Below are 18,460 nucleotides of genomic sequence, written 5' to 3'. Positions count from 1 at the left end.
TAGAGAATTTTTTATTTTTTCACTCTTAACTCTTTCTAAGATTTTCTTAGGACCTCTCCAAACATTTCTCTTTTACAATCAATCCAACTTTGACGAAGAATAGAAAAACATTTTCAACTTTAGATTGCAATTTCCAAATTTCATCTTTCCTAGTTCTTAACCAACTTTATGTCTTTTTTGTTACTTTCCTTTCATCTCATTACTTTCAATTGTTTTTACAAATGTCTTTAATTTCAATTCATTGTTTATTTATATTCCGGGTGAGCTAATTACCACGTGTGTAATGCTATTACAATAGTAGATTAAAACAAGATAGAACATGATGTCCTAAAGGGACAAAATAAATACTTTTATACTCAAAGGAGACCCGGCCATAACAACCCCTAAAGAGGGGGGATGGTTACAATACCGCGCCCGGTCTCACGATTGGACACCCAGGTAGGTCGGCCGAGGCCTTGCCTAGACGACTTGGGTCAAGCGCAGTGCTTGATCCTAGGGCGCTGGGTCTTCAATAATGCTCCATCTCTCCGAGTCGATTTGCTCCATTTTCAATGTGTTCATCAACTCCCAAGGCGTGAATTGAAGAATCACATACATGTAAGTATTTTCCCTAATTATAATATATTGTATTATTGGGTGGCTGTGGTCCAAGTAGGAGATTGAGTCAATTAGTGACTTAATCTGTTAGGCAACTCAAGATATTGAGTGAATATCTGCCTACGTTGATGGTATGTAGGCTTCTAATCAAAACAGTCCTCTCACAACTCCCGTGTTCAGAATTCACGCACCATCAGGTATTCGAGAGAAAAGTGGTAGACAAAACACTAACTTTTATTCTGCAGGTTTACCTTCCCGTGACAACACCAACAACTATGGCTAGAGACATTAAGAATCCTAAAGCTTCCGCTATTACGAGTCACGTTACTCGTTTATGTTACTCAATTTATTATCTAACAATACAATCCTAAAGTTGGATATATTGCTCCTGCTAGCCAATGCCCATTAGATTTGACCCATTGAGTCGGAACTACCATATCCTCAATTGTCTTTAATACATGCATGGAAATTAAAGGTCTGTATACAACATTTTTGACACAAAAAACTTCATTCTTAATGTATCTAAATATTAAATAAGGCTCAAATTTTTGATAGTGTATGATTGATAAAACCATTCCTTGTTAAGAGAAAGAGAGAAGTTGGTGAAACGGCAATGGAGACCCAACAACCATCCCCAATTTTATTTCGCAACAAAGATTAAAAATAAAAAATAATAAAAAAAGACAATTTTCAAAAGAAATAAAATAAAAAGGACAAACTTGTCTCCTTATAATAATAATATTTGTATCGTAATTACGACAACTTGGAGGGAGGGATTGCGTGCGTAGTTCCTTCAATTGGAAGTTGATTGGTGAATGATATCAACGGTCTGTGAGTTTACCGTAGGTTAAGCGACAGTGTCGGAAAGCCAATTCTGTGGCGCCGTCTTTTGCTCACATCTCCGGTTCAACGTCTCTCTAGCGCTCTCTTCGCTTTTTCTTCTCTAACCCTGTCGTTATTATCTCCTTCTCTGCATCATATCTGTGTCGTCTCAATTGGAATAATCTTCCTTCAAATATAATTTCTTTTCGTCTTTCATCTTTCCTTAATAATTAGCTTCACCCAAGTAAAGTAAGCTGTGTCGTGTCGAGTCGTCTACCATGGCCTCCTTGAAACTGCGAGCTCCTGCGCCCTGTCTCACTCAAGCAGATCTGCAAGCAAAAGTACGTTCCTTCTAATAACTTCAATTCCTTCTAATAATATTATAATTAAGCAACTCCATTCATGTGATGCATGCATATATGCAATTTATATAGATAAGTGAGGTCAGGGGGTTGATCGGTCCTGCCTTGACTAAGTTCCCGACAATGTCATCGGACGCGTCGATATTAAGGTTTCTGAGAGCTAGGAACTGGAACTCAAAAAAGGCTGCCAAGATGCTCAAAGAAACCTTGAAATGGCGGATGGACTACAAGCCCGAGATGATTCGATGGGTATATAATATATATCACTCCTTAAATTAATTACCTTCGTCCCTATACATACTAATCATATATAGACTTCACATTTAATTTCATTTCTTGATTTGATGATTAAGGAACACATTGCCCGTGAAGGAGAGACTGGAAAAGTTTACAAAGCCCACTACACTGACAAGATCGGCCGCACCGTTCTTGTCATGAGGCCAGGCTTCCAGGTTAATTATACTAATATGAATTCAATTTTATTTTTGTCCACGTATAATTTTATTTTTTATTGGTTTTGGGTGTGCAGAATACAAGCAAGACCGATGGGCAAATCAGGTACTTGGTGTACTGCATGGAGAATGCAGTACTGGATCTGAAACCGGGGCAGCAGCAAATGGTGTGGCTAATTGATTTTTGTGGATGGAACATGTCCAGCATTTCAGTTAAGACAACCCAGGAAACAGCCCGTGTCTTACAAAACCGTTACCCTGAGCGCTTGGCCCTTGCTATTCTTTACAACCCACCAAAGCTCTTCGAGTCCTTCTGGACAGTACGTGCCATACATATTATGTGTCTGCAATTAACATATTATATACATTCAGTTAATTATTGCATCTAATGGGTGCAGATGGTGAAGCATTTCTTGACAGTATATGCTATACATATTATGTGTCTGCAATTAACATATTATATACATTCAGTTAATTATTGCATCTAATGGGTGCAGATGGTGAAGCCATTTCTTGAGCGGAAGACGCACAAGAAAGTGAGATTCGTGTACGCTGAGAACCCAGAGAGCAGGAAGATAATGGAGGAACTGTTCGAGAAAGACAAGTTGGAGGCGGCGTTTGGAGGGAGTTGCGGCACTCAGGGCTTTGACTACAAAACCCACTCCCAGCGCATGAAAGAGGACGACAAGAAGATGATGGACTTCATCAAATCCGGCGCCCCTTTGCCGTCCGACCAAAACGTCCAGAACCAGTCGGAACCGCTCAGCCCGGAGTCCCCTTCCGCCGGCTTATACGAAGACGATGACGATGACGACGACTCTTCCGATGACGACAATTCCCCCAGCAGCGTCCAGCATATACGGTTTTAGAAATTAGAAAACACATACAGGATGAAAATTCAATTTTATATGATTCATCTCACACGTACGTTAACATAAAAGTAGAAATTAAATATAATGCACCGCAATAAAGAGCATGCATGAATGCATGCATGCGCCAACTCCATTTTTGAGGATTGAAATCAAATTTTGTTTTTATTTATTTATTTACTTTTTTCAACTGTATAATTAATTAAGTGATTAAAAATATAGGTAGTAGGAGTAGGTGTGTTAATTTTTGAAAAACTCCAACGAGGCAAGGTTATGTTTTGTCGGATCGAGGAACGAGAAATAATCTGGGTCCGATAAATTGAAAACCTTGGTTGTCGGTCTTCAACAAAAGCCGAGGAACGGTTTCCCAAAGTGGGATTGTCAGAAACAAAAGCCACACGTACAGCTGGAGACACCATTCATAACTGCCAACGTGGAGTGGGGTGGAAGTGGAGCCCTCACCCCGCCCTGCCTGCCTCTCATCAACGGAATATCACATGCATTTCATATCTTTTTCCAAAAAACAATTCTAATCTTCCCAATAATTTTTTTTTTTTCTATCAATCAAACAATAAAATTCATCTCTCTAATAAGTATTTTTCCATAAAATTTCAATTCAATTCCTCCTAAAATATTTTCAGCAAACCATCCTTAATGATAAAAATCACAAGTGCATTCTTCTAGGACTTGGTAATTGCGTGAACACCCTTCTACTTTCATAATTAAACTTTTTTTAAAAAAAAAAAATCCTATAATGTTAATCCTTTAGTAAACAATATTATTTTATATGAACGTTATCTCTAACAACAAGCTTGAACCCATCTTCTTCAACCTTTACATGTAAACTTATTATATATATATCACAAGGACACTCTGGTAGGACTTGGTAATTGTATGAACAACCATTGAGTTTCACAATTAGAGTTTCTATAATATTAATCTTTTATAGTAAAAAAAGATTATTCTTTTTTAAATGTAATAAATGAACAAGCTTATCAAAAATTGAGAGTCAAAATATAGCAGCACGTTAAGGTTTACTTGATTAAAAAATTTAAAAAATAATTCCATAGTCATTAAATTGTACTTAAGAATTTAGGAGGTAGGACAAGCCAATGACCTGGTAGTCTAGTAGTACAAAATAAATTACAATAAAGATGATATTGATAAAAATAGTTATGAACATATACTAAATAATAACAGAGTCAATAGTACTAAAGAAAATGACAATTTGGATAAATTTTATTTGTAATGTAACACTTTTGTTTGTGGGCCTCAGGGGCTGGCAAGAGAAGAAATGCAAAACGTGTGGGTGCGAGAGAAATGTGAGGGATAAAGGTGGTGCAGTGCCCTCACGTGCGCATCAGTCAAACAAAACCCACTGTTTCCGTTGAATACCTTTACCTTAGCTTAGGTTTGTGTTGGCAAAAAAACAAGAAAAGGTTGTTGTTATGTACGTGTGCCACCTCAGTGTTTCAGTATAATGTATTTCGCGTGACCCCTCCCCCTCTCATAACGGTTACGGACCTACCGCTATATCTTTTCAATACTGCTCAACCAATTGCCTTTAAAAAAAAATCATTTTTTCTTTTTGTTTCTTATAATACATTTTACAGAAATGTTAAAAATATATAAAAAGCATATAATAATGTTGGTATAATTTGACAGGAAAATACTACTTATACTCCAAACTTTGATTGACTTACTTAAAATTTTAAGGTAGACATTTTCTTGAGATCCACAAGATAAAAATAACATATCAATGTTAACCACATCATAGAGTAAATGTGAGGAAGTCCATATAGTATAACTCAATTTGGCATGCAATAACCATAATATATATATCAAATATAGATTGCACATAGAGCTTAGTAACTATAAGGTTCATGTGAGAGTTGTTTATTGGTTTTTTTTTTTTTGACGTGTCAGCTACGAGGAATCTAGATTGGTTGACGTCCTTATGATTTTTTTCAACTATGATTACAAGTCGCATTCACCCATAATCAACATTTAGATACGAATTGAAATTTTCTCGTAATTATATTGAAGTATAAGTTGTAGATTATATGTGAAAAGTAGAATATATTGCACAAAATAATGAAATAGGAAAAGTTCTTAGTAGTTCAGGGTTACAATAACATAATGTATTAAATTAGAAAACTTTAAACTCGTTTGCAAATTATTTCTAATTTTACTATATTTTTTCCCTCCACGTTGTTAATATAATTACATATATTAAATAATTTGTACATTATGAAAAGTAGAATATATTACACAAAATAATGGAATAAGCAAAGTTGTTAGTAGTTCAAGATTACAATAACAATATTGTATTAAATAATAAAAGTTTGAACTCTCTTAGGCTAGTCGCCATTGATTATTATTGAAAAGTATAAGAACGATCGTCGGAACCCTAGGTAACCTGTAAGTATAAGTTATTAATCAATTCATAGACTTAAATGTTTTAAAATAATATATTTTTAATTTTAATTGTAACTTTTAAAATTTTAAAAATTTAATTAACTTTTTGAATAAAGTTCATAGCCTATTTAAACTTTTTTTCCTTTATTTTATATATCCATAAACATAATTTTATTCTTTAAAAACATACTTTATCACATTAAAAAAAAAAAAAAATAGGGAGAGAAAAGTGGTTTGTGAGAGGAGAATCTGTATTGACGTTGGAAGTGACGCCGGGTGAGTTACAAGAGTTCCAAAGTCCAACAGCGTGTAGTGGTGAGACTTGGGAGTCCCACCATCCACACGAGCGGTTCTCGGTTCCTACGCTTACACTTACTTCCACATTTACTACGGACTATTTTTTTTTCTTTTCCTTTAATTACCACCATTTCATTTTTTTTTATCTTTTCTATGCTAACGGAGTTGGTGAATACAGAATACTCAATCTGTGGGTGACTCCCAATTTAAACTTCACAAATTCCGTCACCCTCTACGAAAATACAACCCAAATTCCGACAAAACACTCGTGTAATACTATCTAGTTTAATTTTTTTAATGAAAATATAAAAAATATTACATATTTCACGTAAAATAATCTTACACAATGAGCGTATTTGGTAAATAGTTGGTAGCTGATTGGATTAGAGAGTTTGATTAGTTGATAGCACTAGCTGATTGTAGATAGATGTTTGGTAAATTAACTATTAACTATTAACTATAGTTGGTTACATGTAAAATGACTTTCTCAACAAGCTGCTTTCAATAACTTTTTGAATTTTATTATTTTGGAGCAATAAACTATTATAAAAAAGTTAATTAATCAAACACTTATATTTGTTGTTTAATCAAATCAAACAGCTAATAGTGATTAAATAAGTTAAAATTAACTGATAAGTTAACTATGTTACCAAATTGAGCTCATATTTACTCTTTTATTTTTCACAAGATTTACACTTTTTTTTTTAATGTAGGGAATCATTTAATTTAAAATTTAACATGTAAGAATAATATAGCCATTTATTTATTTATTTATTTATTAAGAAATTATTTTCTGAATTAAAAAATCACATTATATTCGTGTGTATTTTATATTGAGTGGATTTTTTAAAAATTTTTGTTTTATACTAATAATTTTATACTTTTTTCTCTCTCGTACGTTGCTCGTCGTCTTTCGTTTGCCTTGAACGTTACAATTGTTTCCTCTTTCTTCATTCCTTTTTTAGCATCACCCTCAGATTGGACGTTCATACCCGAGACCTGTTTTCCCTCTCCTCTCTCTCTCTCTCTTTCTCTCTGAAAAACCATTAAAGAACTGGAGCAGAAGGTTCTTGAACATCAGATACCACATGTCACTGCTGGCTTGAATAACCGAGTTTATTTCTGATCGATTTCCTGCTGTTGAGTTTGCCGGAGAAATGAGTTTCAAAGCATTTGAGAGTAGTAGTTCCGGTGCTTTCCGGTTTCCCCCGCCGCCGGACCTCCGGTTTCCTCCTCTCGGAGCGGCGTTGGGTTTAGAAGAACCGGAGAAGAGAAGCGCCGACCAAACGCACAGGCTTTGCGCCAGGGGGCATTGGAGACCTCACGAAGATGGCAGGCTGCGAGAGCTCGTTGCTAAGCACGGCCCGCAGAACTGGAACCTGATTGCTGAAAAGATTCCTGGGAGATCAGGTACGTAAATACGGTGATTAATTAAGGAATCATATATAATTAGTTGGTTAAGTTAAGATTGGAAATGAAATGGAACAGGGAAGAGCTGCAGATTGAGGTGGTTCAACCAGCTGGACCCGAGGATAAACACGAAACCGTTCACGGAGGAGGAAGAGGAGAGGCTACGGGCGGCGCACCGCATGTACGGCAACAAATGGGCTATCATCGCCCGCCTCTTCCCTGGCCGGACGGATAACGCCGTCAAGAACCACTGGCATGTCATCATGGCCCGCCTCCACAGACACCAAACCACTGGCGGCGCCAGGCGGAGACAGCCCAGAAACCACAACAACAATAATACCATGGATTCTAACAACCTTAACGATGAATCCGCCGCCTCTACTTGCACAGATCTTTCCCTCTCTACTTCATCTTCTTCGGCGTTATATATGGCAGGTTCATCCTTGAAGGGCGTGAAAGCAGCAGAGGCAAGTGGCCGGCGGCCTGAGTCCTCGCCTGACTCAGTAGCGAACAACAACACCACTGGCAGTGAAGCAGAGATGTGTGGACAAAACCAGACTGCAATTTATGACAACAACAAAATGCTCTTCTTCGATTTCCTAGGAGTCGGAGCCAACTGAGAAAACCAAAACCCAGGGAAAAACGAAACCTGGACTGGGGTTTGGTTAATTGGTTGGAAGAAGAAGATGACTATGATGATGATGATAGTTAAGGTAAAAATGGGTTGGATGCTCTGAATCTATCTATCTTAGTTGTTCAATCCGAATAACATTTGTATATGTCACTATAGAGATGAAAAATGAGGCATCAACAACCCAATCCAACCCCCCATTCATTTCAACGTTTAACTCCCCTAAAATTAGTGATGTAATTGACTCCATCTTTCCCATTTTCATGCTAAAGGACACAGCCCAAGCAGTCTTTGTTGAAAACACACAACAAAAGCGCATCAAAAGCCTTAATCTATGCGACTTTGCACTGCTACTATTTGGACTCCATTTTCTCTAATGCGTCAATTAATCATTATTTTATAAAAACGTCGTTTTCAACATAATCAATACAGATCACGTGAACTATACAGCATACGCTTCCGTCACATTTTTAACCCTCGAGTGGTGAAAAATGTGAAATTTTGCAATATGGTTTGAATATTAGCCCATGAGGCTACCGACAGCCTGCGAGAAGGGTACCCAGAAAAAACAAGAATTAGGTACAGAATCGAAGTATTGTTTATATTACTAAACAGCACATTTTTATATTGTCACAAAACTGAACAAGTGTTTCCACTACCTACATATTTTTCGCCGACAATAATATTCTATATCCTATAATTAATTAATCAATTAATAATTAATATATGGCATGAACTTATATGCGGAGAGTCCCTCTCAAGTAGTCTAATCTTAAACCAAACTGGCATTACTACGATCTCATCTGTATTATTATAACGACAACACAGTGACACATTAACTATTAAAAAAAAGAAGAAAAGAATTTGGTTATTATATTCCACGTCGTATAGGGAGTAGAATCCAAACTATGATCCAGACTTCAACAACTGACATGATGGCGACAAGAGTTTAATTAATATTAACCTCGTTAGTATCATACTTATATATTAATCTAATATATAATCTAATGCTCTCCGAATAATAATGGAATATTATATTTATTGTGGCATATTATTTCCATGGAATAATTAGCCAACCCTTTTTGAAGTTAAAATTTATAATACTTTTCCTAAATGCAAGTGATGAGTGCTGATGATGTCTGGGTCATATATTATAGGTATAAATTAACTTAAATTTAGAGTCTTTTTTATTTTATTTATGAAAATTTTGAGTTATAGGTAATAATGCGTAAATGCGCTCACTTTCTAAGTTCATCACTTTTAGATTTGAAATGACATTGAAGTTATATTTTTCATCCATCATTTAACAAATTTGTTAAAATTTATTGTTAATCTGCGAGATATTTCTTGTGTATATAAGCCTTAAAAATGACACGTAAAAGATTCACAATTTTTATCACTTTCAAGTAATACACTAATTTTACCGTTCTTAGTAATTAATTTTATTGATTTGTGAAATATTATATTGACAAACCATTAACTGTTACAACCATAAAGGTTCATTCGCTAATGTTTATAGACTATAAATGATGGTGTCTATAACATAATCACTATTGTCTTATAATTTAACGATTAAAAGTGTGATTTTTTTTTTTTTGGATAAATTACACTTTTGAAAAATGCAAATAAATAAATAAAAGCACAAATTCGTGAGCCTAACAACGAAGATATTAGTTAAACATAATGGAAGTCTAAGTTCCTGCTTTTGTCTTTACTATTCCGTTTGCTGTCGTAACGGTAAAACCAAATTATTAGATAACAAAAAAAAACGAAAAAGAGACGACAAGACCACATTGTCGTCAACACGTTGAATGAAACCTAATTTCGGACGTGTCGCGATTCGCCGAAAACAGAAAACAAAGAGATTCTTTGCCATATTATTTTAATGGTCGATACATCTCAGGTTCTTTGGAATTACAACTGGAGATCTAATCACAACAACACCAATCCAACTTATACTTCATGGCCCGATTCTTATAACAATATTCCAACTTCAACCTTATGGGTTTAGCTCAATGATTCAGTATGCAGTATTTGAATGAAAAGATTAATGTTCAAACTTCGATAATAACAGTGTAGGAATTATGTTTAAAGTGCAATGTCGCACGGGTAACTACTCTTTTAATTAGTTTCTTAATTGTGGGTATGTACATTTAGTTTTTTTAATGGTTCACATGTTAGATTTAATTTCTAAGTTTTAATAAAATGTAATATTTGACATTAAAAATCTAAATGATTAAATCCGTCACTTTGTTAAAAATTTAAGAACTACAAAAATTGAGACACTAAATCGTTAGGTTTTGGACGTGAGATACATTAGTTAAGCACACACTAAGAAAAAAAGATTAAGAGTATATGAGGTTATGAAGGTAAGAAAGTGAATTCTTCACTATTAAGAAACAAGCTCCTCAAATGCCACAAGTGTTTGCAGTACAACTTTACCATTTAAGTATAATTTCTAGAATGGTGGATCTTCTTCACGAGCTTTTTAGAGCAACCTCAATAGGAGTTTTTTTTTTTTTTTTTTTTTTTTTTTTTTTTTTTTTTTTTAGGTGTCAATTAGGAGGGGGAAGAAGGAGAAAACGGGGGAAAATTAGACCCAAAAAAAAAAACAATTAACGCGTCAGCCAGCGTGTGCATTGCATGCGCCCCGCTTAGTGCTGTATGTGCGCGAAACGCGCTAGGCTGCGCCTCTCTTCTCCACTTTTTCTCTCCTGCGAGACCCACAAAAAAAAGAATCTCTTACATGCCCCCAAATCTTCTTTCTCTTCCCTCTCTTTCCTCCACATAAGCTATGTTCTCCTAAAAAAGGTGAGCACAACCCACTATTGTGGGTGATCTTAGAGACCTAAGTGCAATTGTGCTCTTAGAGACCTCGAGGGTATTTTACAAGATGAACCCTAATATAAATTTTTTAAAAATAATACAAATTCGTTTTTAATCATGATCCATCTTGCAAAATTGGTCTAGGGTCCACGATATAATTTCCCTCCATGAGGTGTCTTGTTAGTCCAACAAAGGTAATAAATAAACAATTGTTATGCCATGGACCTGGCCAAAACGACGCCGTTTGATTTTTTTTAAAAAAAAATTGTTCTTTCCTTGTTGTTAGTCTTCTGAATTCATTCCTCTGTATTCATAATTTTAAACTTTATATTCACAATTTTAAAACTCTATATTCACAATATATATATATATATATATATATATATATATATATATCATTGGCTGAGAAAACAGTGCCACTAACGACACTGTTATTCCAGATGCGCGTTTTGGACTTGGGTCCATAATTTGCCGTAAATAAAGGAGCCTACTAGATTATTGGGCTTTTCCGGTTTATTCTAAGCCCACTACAAATCATGGCCTATAGTTGGTCCAATGGCAAATTATATTATGCACCGCGGTGCATAATCGATTATGCACCGCGCGTCTTTTTTTTAAATGAAAATTAACAGTGTTTATTTCCGCCGTTTCACACCCTTTTACAAAAAGTAACTCTGTTATTCAGTGTCATTTTGTATACACTGCAGTTTCAGTTGAACACAACTACAGTTTCATTTCGATATAACTATAGTTTCATTCGATATTTTATAGACTCAAATATGTGAACATGTTATTTAATTTTATTTTATATACATTATAGTTTTATTAAAACACAACTACATGATCATTTTGATATAATTACAGCTTCATTGTACAATATACACTCAAATATGTGAAATGTTATTCAGTTTCAGTTTATATACACTGCAGTTTCATTTTACTATAACTATAGTATCATTTTGATATAACTGCAGTGTCGGTTTGGATATACTGTAGTGTCAGTTGGTGTTTAATACACCAAACAAACGGACTCCGTTAACTCTAACGGCGAGCCGTTTCTTTAAGTAAAGAAACGGCGCCGTATATGGGCCTCGGTGCATAATCGATTATGCACCGCGGTCTATAATATAACAACTGAGGTCCAATCTCAAATCATAACAAAAGCAAGAGATGGGAATAACCTCGGAATTTATATATGCTAAAGAAGAAGAAGAAAAAAAAAAACTATGACTCCCTTATTTTATGTGTGAATCAACGCACACATCAACAATGTGTAAAAATAAAATAAAAAAAAAAACAAAATAAAAATTTAAAATTAAGGGTAATATTATTCAAAACCAAATGGTCATATACAGATATACTACATAACTTACATACTAAGCAAGCTTATTTGACAATAAAGTATGTCTTTTTCCTTTTAATTTTTAGTTTTTAATTTTTTAAATCTAGTTAGCCGGCTGACAGCATCAGCCATCAGGGTTGTATAATATTTCTTATAATATTCAAAGAAATTTATACAATGTCTTATATTTAGTACTTTAGCAGTATGAATATTAGTATACTATATAATATTAGAAAGTGAAGCTTGCTTATATTTATCGTGAGCAAAATAAAATAACTGATTTTATGGCTATGTTGGCCTATAAGAGTGAAAGGGGTACAATTTACAAGTTTTTGATAGAACTCATAGGGACATTTTCAAAATTTTGACCGAGTACAAACATGGTGTTCTAAGTTTGAGGCATGTGGCTATTGAGTAGTTTTATAAGGTGATCTTTTCCCTATTCTCAAAAAAAAAAAAAAAAAAAAATTTATAACATTATAGATTCTATTGTTGTGTTAATAATAACTGACGTAATAATGTAAGGAATGATTAATTGTATGTAATACTATCAATTACAGTGTTATCGAGTCAGAATCTCGGTTAACATACCCCATACTCAATACAATCATGCATATATTTACTACCAAATATTGATATAAATTTCCTAAAATTATATGATTAAGCGAAATTGCTAAAAATGGAGTCCCTGGGGGCAAAATTGCAAAAGTATAACTATTCTAATGATATATTGATACATCCCACTCCCCCAACAGAAATGTGGACTTGATCAAAGTAATATCTAGTGCTGAAATGTACAGAATTGGAAAGAAGAAGAAGACAGAAAAGTGGCCGCCTTTGCCGTCACTTACCTAAATTCCTTCTTAGCGCTCTTTGTAAGTAATTCCCTCTTTTCATTGTCCAAAACCAACAACAAAAGGGTCAAAAAAGAAAACCACAATTTAACTTTGCTGAGCTGAAGTGAAGAATTGATCTTGCTTTTGAGCTGGTATTTTCCTTGTTTGATCGCCCAGAGCTTTCGATTGATCTTTTAAGCTAAACTTTTCTTGTTTCACTTGATCTAAATTCTTGACTTGATGCAGGTCTTCTGAAGATATTGTTGATAGAGGCGAGGAAGAAATGGGCGTCGGATTGCTGGAGATTGGGGTTCAAATGAGGAAAGTTGTGATCTTTTCGATTAGATTATGTTATAGAACTGTTAGAAATCATCCATTCCTGGTGGGTATGTTGTGTTTCTTGGCATTATTGTACAGATCATTTCCTTTTCTGTTTTCTGTATTGGTGTCTGTGTCTCCTGTTATTGTTTGCACTGCAATTCTGCTTGGTACTTTGTTAAGTTTTGGCCATCAAAATGCGCCCGAGATAGAAAGGGAAGAGAAAACAGTTCATGACATCTTAGTACCTCTGAAATCTGGAGTTTCCTGTGATGATGCTAGTGTTGTTGAGAAAGATGAGAGCTATTCTGTGGAAAGATACATTGATAAACGATGGGATGCTGCAGAGCAGCCATTTTATGAGGTTGAGAGGGATAATAGGTTTGGTGATGGCACTCCTCTCATTGAGAAAGAATCTCAGGAAATTCAACCGGTGAATAGCGTGTTTGATGAAGCAGCAAGGTTTTGTTATGATTCGGGATCTGAGCAGAAGAATGAAAATGTGGATGTTTTAGAGTACCAGTATTCTCCAATTCCGAATACAGATGACAATAATCTTGAATTTGATGTTGATAATGATAAATCTGTGGATTCCTATGACTCTAAAATGGTAAACATTGGTTCTCATCCTGGCTCACCAGGAGAGGAGGAGGAAGAAGACAGAGAAGAGGATGAGAGTATAGATTCGGGGTCAGATCGAGCAGAAAGTTCACCCGATGCTTCAATGGCCAATATCATCCCAATGCTAGATGAGTTTCACCCTCTTTTGGATGAAGGCAATCCTCAACGTGTTAATTTATCAGATGCCGATTTTGATGCAGAGTTTAAACACTCGAAGCTAAGTGACAGTGAGGATGAATTTACCGATGGCATTTCAAACCAAGGAGAGTTAGAAACTGCAGATGATGAGAATGAAGATGATGAAGATGAAGAGGACATACAAGGAGATAAAGAAGAAGGTGATAGATTTGGAATTGCATGGACCGAGGATGACCAGAAGATTATCATGGACTTGGGAAGCTCTGAGCTCGAAAGGAATCAACGGTTGGAGAGCCTTATTGCTAAAAGAAAAGCGCAGAAGGCACTGGCTGAAAGGGGTGAAGAGTTAGAAACTACAGATGATGAGAATGAAGATGAAGAAGACATACAAGGAGATAAAGAAGAAGGTGATAGATTTGGAATTGCATGGACCGAGGATGACCAGAAGATTATCATGGATTTGGGAAGCTCTGAGCTCGAAAGGAATCAACGGTTGGAGAGCCTTATTGCTAAAAGAAAAGCGCAGAAGAATATGAAGGCACTGGCTGAAAGGAGTGGAGAGTTAGAAACTGCAGATGATGAGAATGAAGATGATGAAGATGAAGATGAAGAAGACATACACGGAGATAAAGAAGAAGGTGATAGATTTGGAATTACATGGACCGAGGATGACCAGAAGAGTATCATGGACTTGGGAAGCTCTGAGCTCGAAAGGAATCAACGGTTGGAGAGCCTTATTGCTAAAAGAAAAGCGCAGAAGAATATGAAGGCACTGGCTGAAAGGAATTTGATAGACTTAGGAAGCGTTGATCTACCGTTCAATGTTGCTCCCATTTCAACTGCAAGAAAAAATCCTTTTGATATTCCCGATGATCAAAATGACCTTAGATTACCACCAATTCCTGGGTCTGCTCCATCTATTTTACTTCCTAGGAGAAATCCATTTGATCTTCCTTATGACGTAGGTGAAGAGAAACCTGATTCTGTGGAAGATAGTTTCCAAAAAGAGTTCATGACATTACAACCAAAAGAACCGTTCTTCAGGAGGCATGAAAGTTTCAATGTACAACCATCATTATTTGGCCCAAACAAGCAAGTACAAGATGATATCAGGTTGAGACCTTACTTCGTTCCAGAAAGGATGGAGATTGATGGACCAAGCTACACGCCATTTGAAAGACAGTTGAGTGATCTTAGTGACTCCAAAGTAAGCTCTATTCCTGAAACTGAATCATCAGGTTCAGTTAGTGATCTGGAAGAGAATGACCTTACTGAGGAAAATATCGTAGGCAAGAACCTTAATGACAAAGATCTGGTGGATGAGAACATAATTGATCAACATATCTCTCAGGAGCTAGATGTGATGTCTAGTATAGAGCCTGTTGGACATGTAAGCAGCTTTTCTGAAGAGGAGTTGTTGGAGTTGGGCAGAAATGGTAAAAAAGACTTATTTGGTGTCAAGATTGAATTTAAACAGAATCATGAAGAAATTCACCATGATGAGAACCCAAGTTTGATCCAGGAAGGAAATGTTGCCAACATGTTGGACTTCAGCTCGATAGAAACTAATTCAAGGTCGCCATCTTTTAAACAGAAAAGTAATTGGCATTCAAGCTCCTCATCACCCTCTGAAGCAAGTGAAAAGATCCTTGATGAGAGAGGAGCACAATGGCTGTCAGGTTTGGAAGAAAGAAGTGGTCATGCTGAAGAAAAAGTGATTTCTAGAGAGCCTTCATCAGAAAAGTCGGATGTCAATATCACAACCATAACGACTGATGAAAATCCACATAGGGAGCCTATTTACGACTCAAGCCCCGCTCCACTTCAGAAGCACATTTCTTTATCCTCCATTTCTTCAGATGTGAGAACGGATTCTTTATCCTCCATTTCTTCAGATGTGAGAGCAGATTCTGAAATGGGCTTCTCGCCTCCATCAGTCAGGGCAGCTCTTGCTTTTGCAGATAGGGAATCCATGCAAAGTGGTCTCAAAATCAATAAATATACCCCGATTAATGAAGAGATTCTAGCGACCTCAACCACCTCAGTAGCAGTACATAAAGTAGAATCTTTGTCAGCAGACCCTATGGATATAAATATGCAGGAAGTCTTGAAATTGAACTCCTCAGAAATTAATGAAGCCTATTTTGATGCATTTACTCCAGCAGTTGCTGAAAGTGTAGTCAGTAAGGTTTTTCTGGACTCAAAAGCGTCTTTGGGGACTTCTGAAGATGATAAAATTATTGAGCTTCTACAGGATGAAAGTTTATTTTCTGTGTTCAACCCAAATGTCAAGGCTTCGAATGGTGTAGACTTGATGATGGAATCTGTTTCCAAGAGCAAGGAGCCTTTTTCAACTGCTGAAGAGTTTTACCTTGTTCAACAGTCCTATAATCTCCCTCCCAGGGATCACAAAGAAGTGCAGGTTAGTCGAATTACATCAATTCTTCTTTTCTTGCACCTATTCTTTTCTAAACTTTTCCTCTTATTTATTTATTCATTTCAGTACCCACACTTTAGTTAACTGGTTAGAATCATATACTTTTATCATATGTTTATAATTTACAATTTGCCTTAATGGTTGGGCAAGGAACATGAAGATCATTACATCTCTCTAGCTAGCCTGGTGACATTGCAACAACTGCATTTTAGAGCTATCTGGACTACTAGGAAGAGAACAAACAACCTATGAAATTGCATAATTATTACTTGTATACATTTTCAGTCTTTGTGTGTGTGTGTGTGTGTTGTACTGACTTTTACCTATGCTATTGAAAATAATAATAATAATAATAATAATAATAATAATAATAATAATAATAATAATTAAAACACAGGAAAATAAAATTTAAATTCAATTTTACTAGTTACTGTTTTACTAAAGCACTGATGTCCCATATCAAGGCCATTCACTTTAACCCATGATCCCAATCTTTACAAGGTTGTTCTAGTTGTTGACTTGGTAACCACAAGATTGCAAGTTCGACTCCCAGCGGGAGTGGCCTATTGGCTTGCTTGGTTTGAGCCGGTCAACTATAGGCAACCTAGGCTGGTTTACCTCCTTCTAGTCCTTTGCCAGCTAGGGTCACAAGATGTGGTTTACCCAGTATGTCATGATATTAGTATATAATGTGCATCTTGTTTGCTATTCCGTGTGGCCAACATAATTATCCTTCCTTCTGACAAAAGCAGGAACAACCACTTATAGTGGTAGAAACAATTGGGGAAGCTGGCCTAACTGCTACACCTGCTTCAGTTCTCCACAAGGTTGATGAAGCCACAGGAGAAGTTAGTCAATCAGATATAAAGAAGAGTGCTTTTGATGAGGTGGAAGTTGCTAACCACATTCAGGGCTCTGAAAACCATGAACTTTTGCTGGAAACAGTTGAGTGTCGTGGCGATGTGCAACACTTAATCGAAGATACAGATTGTATCAAGGATGTCAGTGAAGAATTATTATCTGAATTAGATGCAGTTGGTGACTTTAGCATCAAAGAACCAGGATCAAGGTTGAACGAGTTTGGAAGTGAATCTGGGAGTTCTAAGAGAGTGATACTGCACAAAGATTCAAGTTTGATTGAAAATGAGATTGAATTTGAAGGAAGATCAACTGAAGATATTGATTTGGATCACAGGCAACTCCATGAAGATAACTCTAAGAGACATTTTCTTCATGATTCTGTTGATATGGAAGTGAAGACAGCAGAATCATCGGTCTTGGTTTTGCCGCAAGCTTTGGAAGCCAATCTAGAGAAATTTATGGAGTTAAATTCTAAAGATGGATTGCTTGAAGCCGGGCCAGATGAAGGGGACTCATTCAAGGGTGTGGAATCCACTTTAAAAGCATTTGATGTCCCAGAAGGAAGCAAAGTTGAATCTGGAAAGCTACATTATGAAGTTGACAGGTCAGAAGATTCACATTTGGCTACAGCTTCTGAACCTGCACATCATGAAGCCCCTGTACATAACAGTTCAAGTATAATCGATGTCAAAGACAAGAAGAAAGAAGATTCCCTCAAATCAGATTCAAGTTCAAGCTCCAGCTCAGACTCAAGCTCAAGTGACTCTGATAAAGAATGAGAAGCCAAGAAATATTATTGGACAACAAAGGAAAGATGGAATTGGATTTTCTGTTTCATTTTCTTTCTGTTCTTGAGTGACATTTCAGAGGATCAGTTTCTTCAAGAATGACTTTTTTTTATACAATTTCTTGAAGCACCCTTTTCTTTAATTTCAGTTTTGTGGCAATTGTGGAGTTTTGTGGGAGGAAATGTTTGTTATTTCCTGTTGACTTTTTTTGTACAAAGATCAGAGTTGAATTATTATATTTAAAGGCCAAAGATTTCTTCTTGAAAATAATGAATACTTTTGCCCTCTTTTATGGCTTCTTAAATCTTAACTATTATAGCAAATGCATTCAGAGCTGCTGGATCAAGCAAAGAAGGTAAGCATGGGGTTGAATCATAATCAGGAACTTGACTAATATTGCACAGCATTTAGTGCATAGAGATACATACAAAAAAA

The 18,460-nt window shown here is 35.9% G+C and overlaps 3 protein-coding genes across 10 annotated transcripts; all 3 read left to right on the top strand.

Annotated features, from left to right (window-relative positions):
- The first annotated feature begins 1,643 nt into the window (after positions 1–1,643).
- Positions 1,644–3,234, top strand: LOC109161772 (random slug protein 5-like). The gene is made up of 5 exons (XM_019310274.1): positions 1,644–1,760; positions 1,854–2,030; positions 2,135–2,233; positions 2,311–2,553; positions 2,731–3,234. Exons 1-5 carry the CDS (start codon positions 1,698–1,700, stop codon positions 3,100–3,102), a joined length of 954 nt encoding a protein of 317 aa, XP_019165819.1. The 5' UTR covers positions 1,644–1,697; the 3' UTR covers positions 3,103–3,234.
- A 3,474-nt stretch (positions 3,235–6,708) lies between these two features.
- LOC109161637 (transcriptional activator Myb-like) lies at positions 6,709–8,068 on the top strand. The gene is made up of 2 exons (XM_019310126.1): positions 6,709–7,227; positions 7,306–8,068. The coding sequence occupies exons 1-2, from the start codon at positions 6,975–6,977 to the stop codon at positions 7,845–7,847; spliced, it is 795 nt and encodes a 264-aa protein (XP_019165671.1). The 5' UTR covers positions 6,709–6,974; the 3' UTR covers positions 7,848–8,068.
- Positions 8,069–12,771: 4,703 nt separating this feature from the next.
- LOC109161989 (probable serine/threonine-protein kinase kinX) lies at positions 12,772–18,329 on the top strand. Of its 8 annotated transcripts, XM_019310604.1 has the most exons (6): positions 12,773–13,014; positions 13,109–14,106; positions 14,314–16,361; positions 17,126–17,445; positions 17,509–17,574; positions 17,737–18,329. In XM_019310604.1, the coding sequence occupies exons 2-6, from the start codon at positions 13,146–13,148 to the stop codon at positions 18,014–18,016; spliced, it is 3,675 nt and encodes a 1,224-aa protein (XP_019166149.1). In that variant the 5' UTR covers positions 12,773–13,014; positions 13,109–13,145; the 3' UTR covers positions 18,017–18,329. The 8 variants fall into 8 exon arrangements, with proteins under 8 accessions (XP_019166146.1, XP_019166148.1, XP_019166149.1 ...); XM_019310601.1 differs by having other exon boundaries at positions 12,772–13,014; positions 17,509–18,329; XM_019310605.1 differs by having other exon boundaries at positions 17,126–17,541; positions 17,803–18,329.
- Positions 18,330–18,460: the final 131 nt, after the last annotated feature.

This window comes from Ipomoea nil, unplaced genomic scaffold, assembly GCF_001879475.1.
Source record: "Ipomoea nil cultivar Tokyo-kokei standard unplaced genomic scaffold, Asagao_1.1 scaffold2926, whole genome shotgun sequence".
NCBI lineage: Eukaryota > Viridiplantae > Streptophyta > Magnoliopsida > Solanales > Convolvulaceae > Ipomoea > Ipomoea nil.
This window is presented reverse-complemented; position numbering and strand designations above follow the sequence as displayed.

What these genes read in the sequence shown, in the direction of transcription:
- LOC109161772 (XM_019310274.1), top strand. Translation starts at nt 1,698, where the DNA reads ATGGCCTCCTTGAAACTGCGAGCTCCTGCGCCCTGTCTCACTCAAGCA. An exon ending in AAGCAGATCTGCAAGCAAAA is followed by an intron (nt 1,761 to 1,853) that starts GTACGTTCCTTC and finishes CAATTTATATAG; the next exon opens with ATAAGTGAGGTCAGGGGGTT. An exon ending in TCTTCGAGTCCTTCTGGACA is followed by an intron (nt 2,554 to 2,730) that starts GTACGTGCCATA and finishes TAATGGGTGCAG; the next exon opens with ATGGTGAAGCCATTTCTTGA.
- LOC109161989 (XM_019310597.1), top strand. Translation starts at nt 13,146, where the DNA reads ATGGGCGTCGGATTGCTGGAGATTGGGGTTCAAATGAGGAAAGTTGTG. An exon ending in TGAGAATGAAGATGATGAAG is followed by an intron (nt 14,107 to 14,313) that starts ATGAAGAGGACA and finishes ATGAGAATGAAG; the next exon opens with ATGAAGAAGACATACAAGGA. An exon ending in GGGATCACAAAGAAGTGCAG is followed by an intron (nt 16,362 to 17,125) that starts GTTAGTCGAATT and finishes TTCTGACAAAAG; the next exon opens with CAGGAACAACCACTTATAGT.
- LOC109161637 (XM_019310126.1), top strand. Translation starts at nt 6,975, where the DNA reads ATGAGTTTCAAAGCATTTGAGAGTAGTAGTTCCGGTGCTTTCCGGTTT. An exon ending in AAAGATTCCTGGGAGATCAG is followed by an intron (nt 7,228 to 7,305) that starts GTACGTAAATAC and finishes GAAATGGAACAG; the next exon opens with GGAAGAGCTGCAGATTGAGG.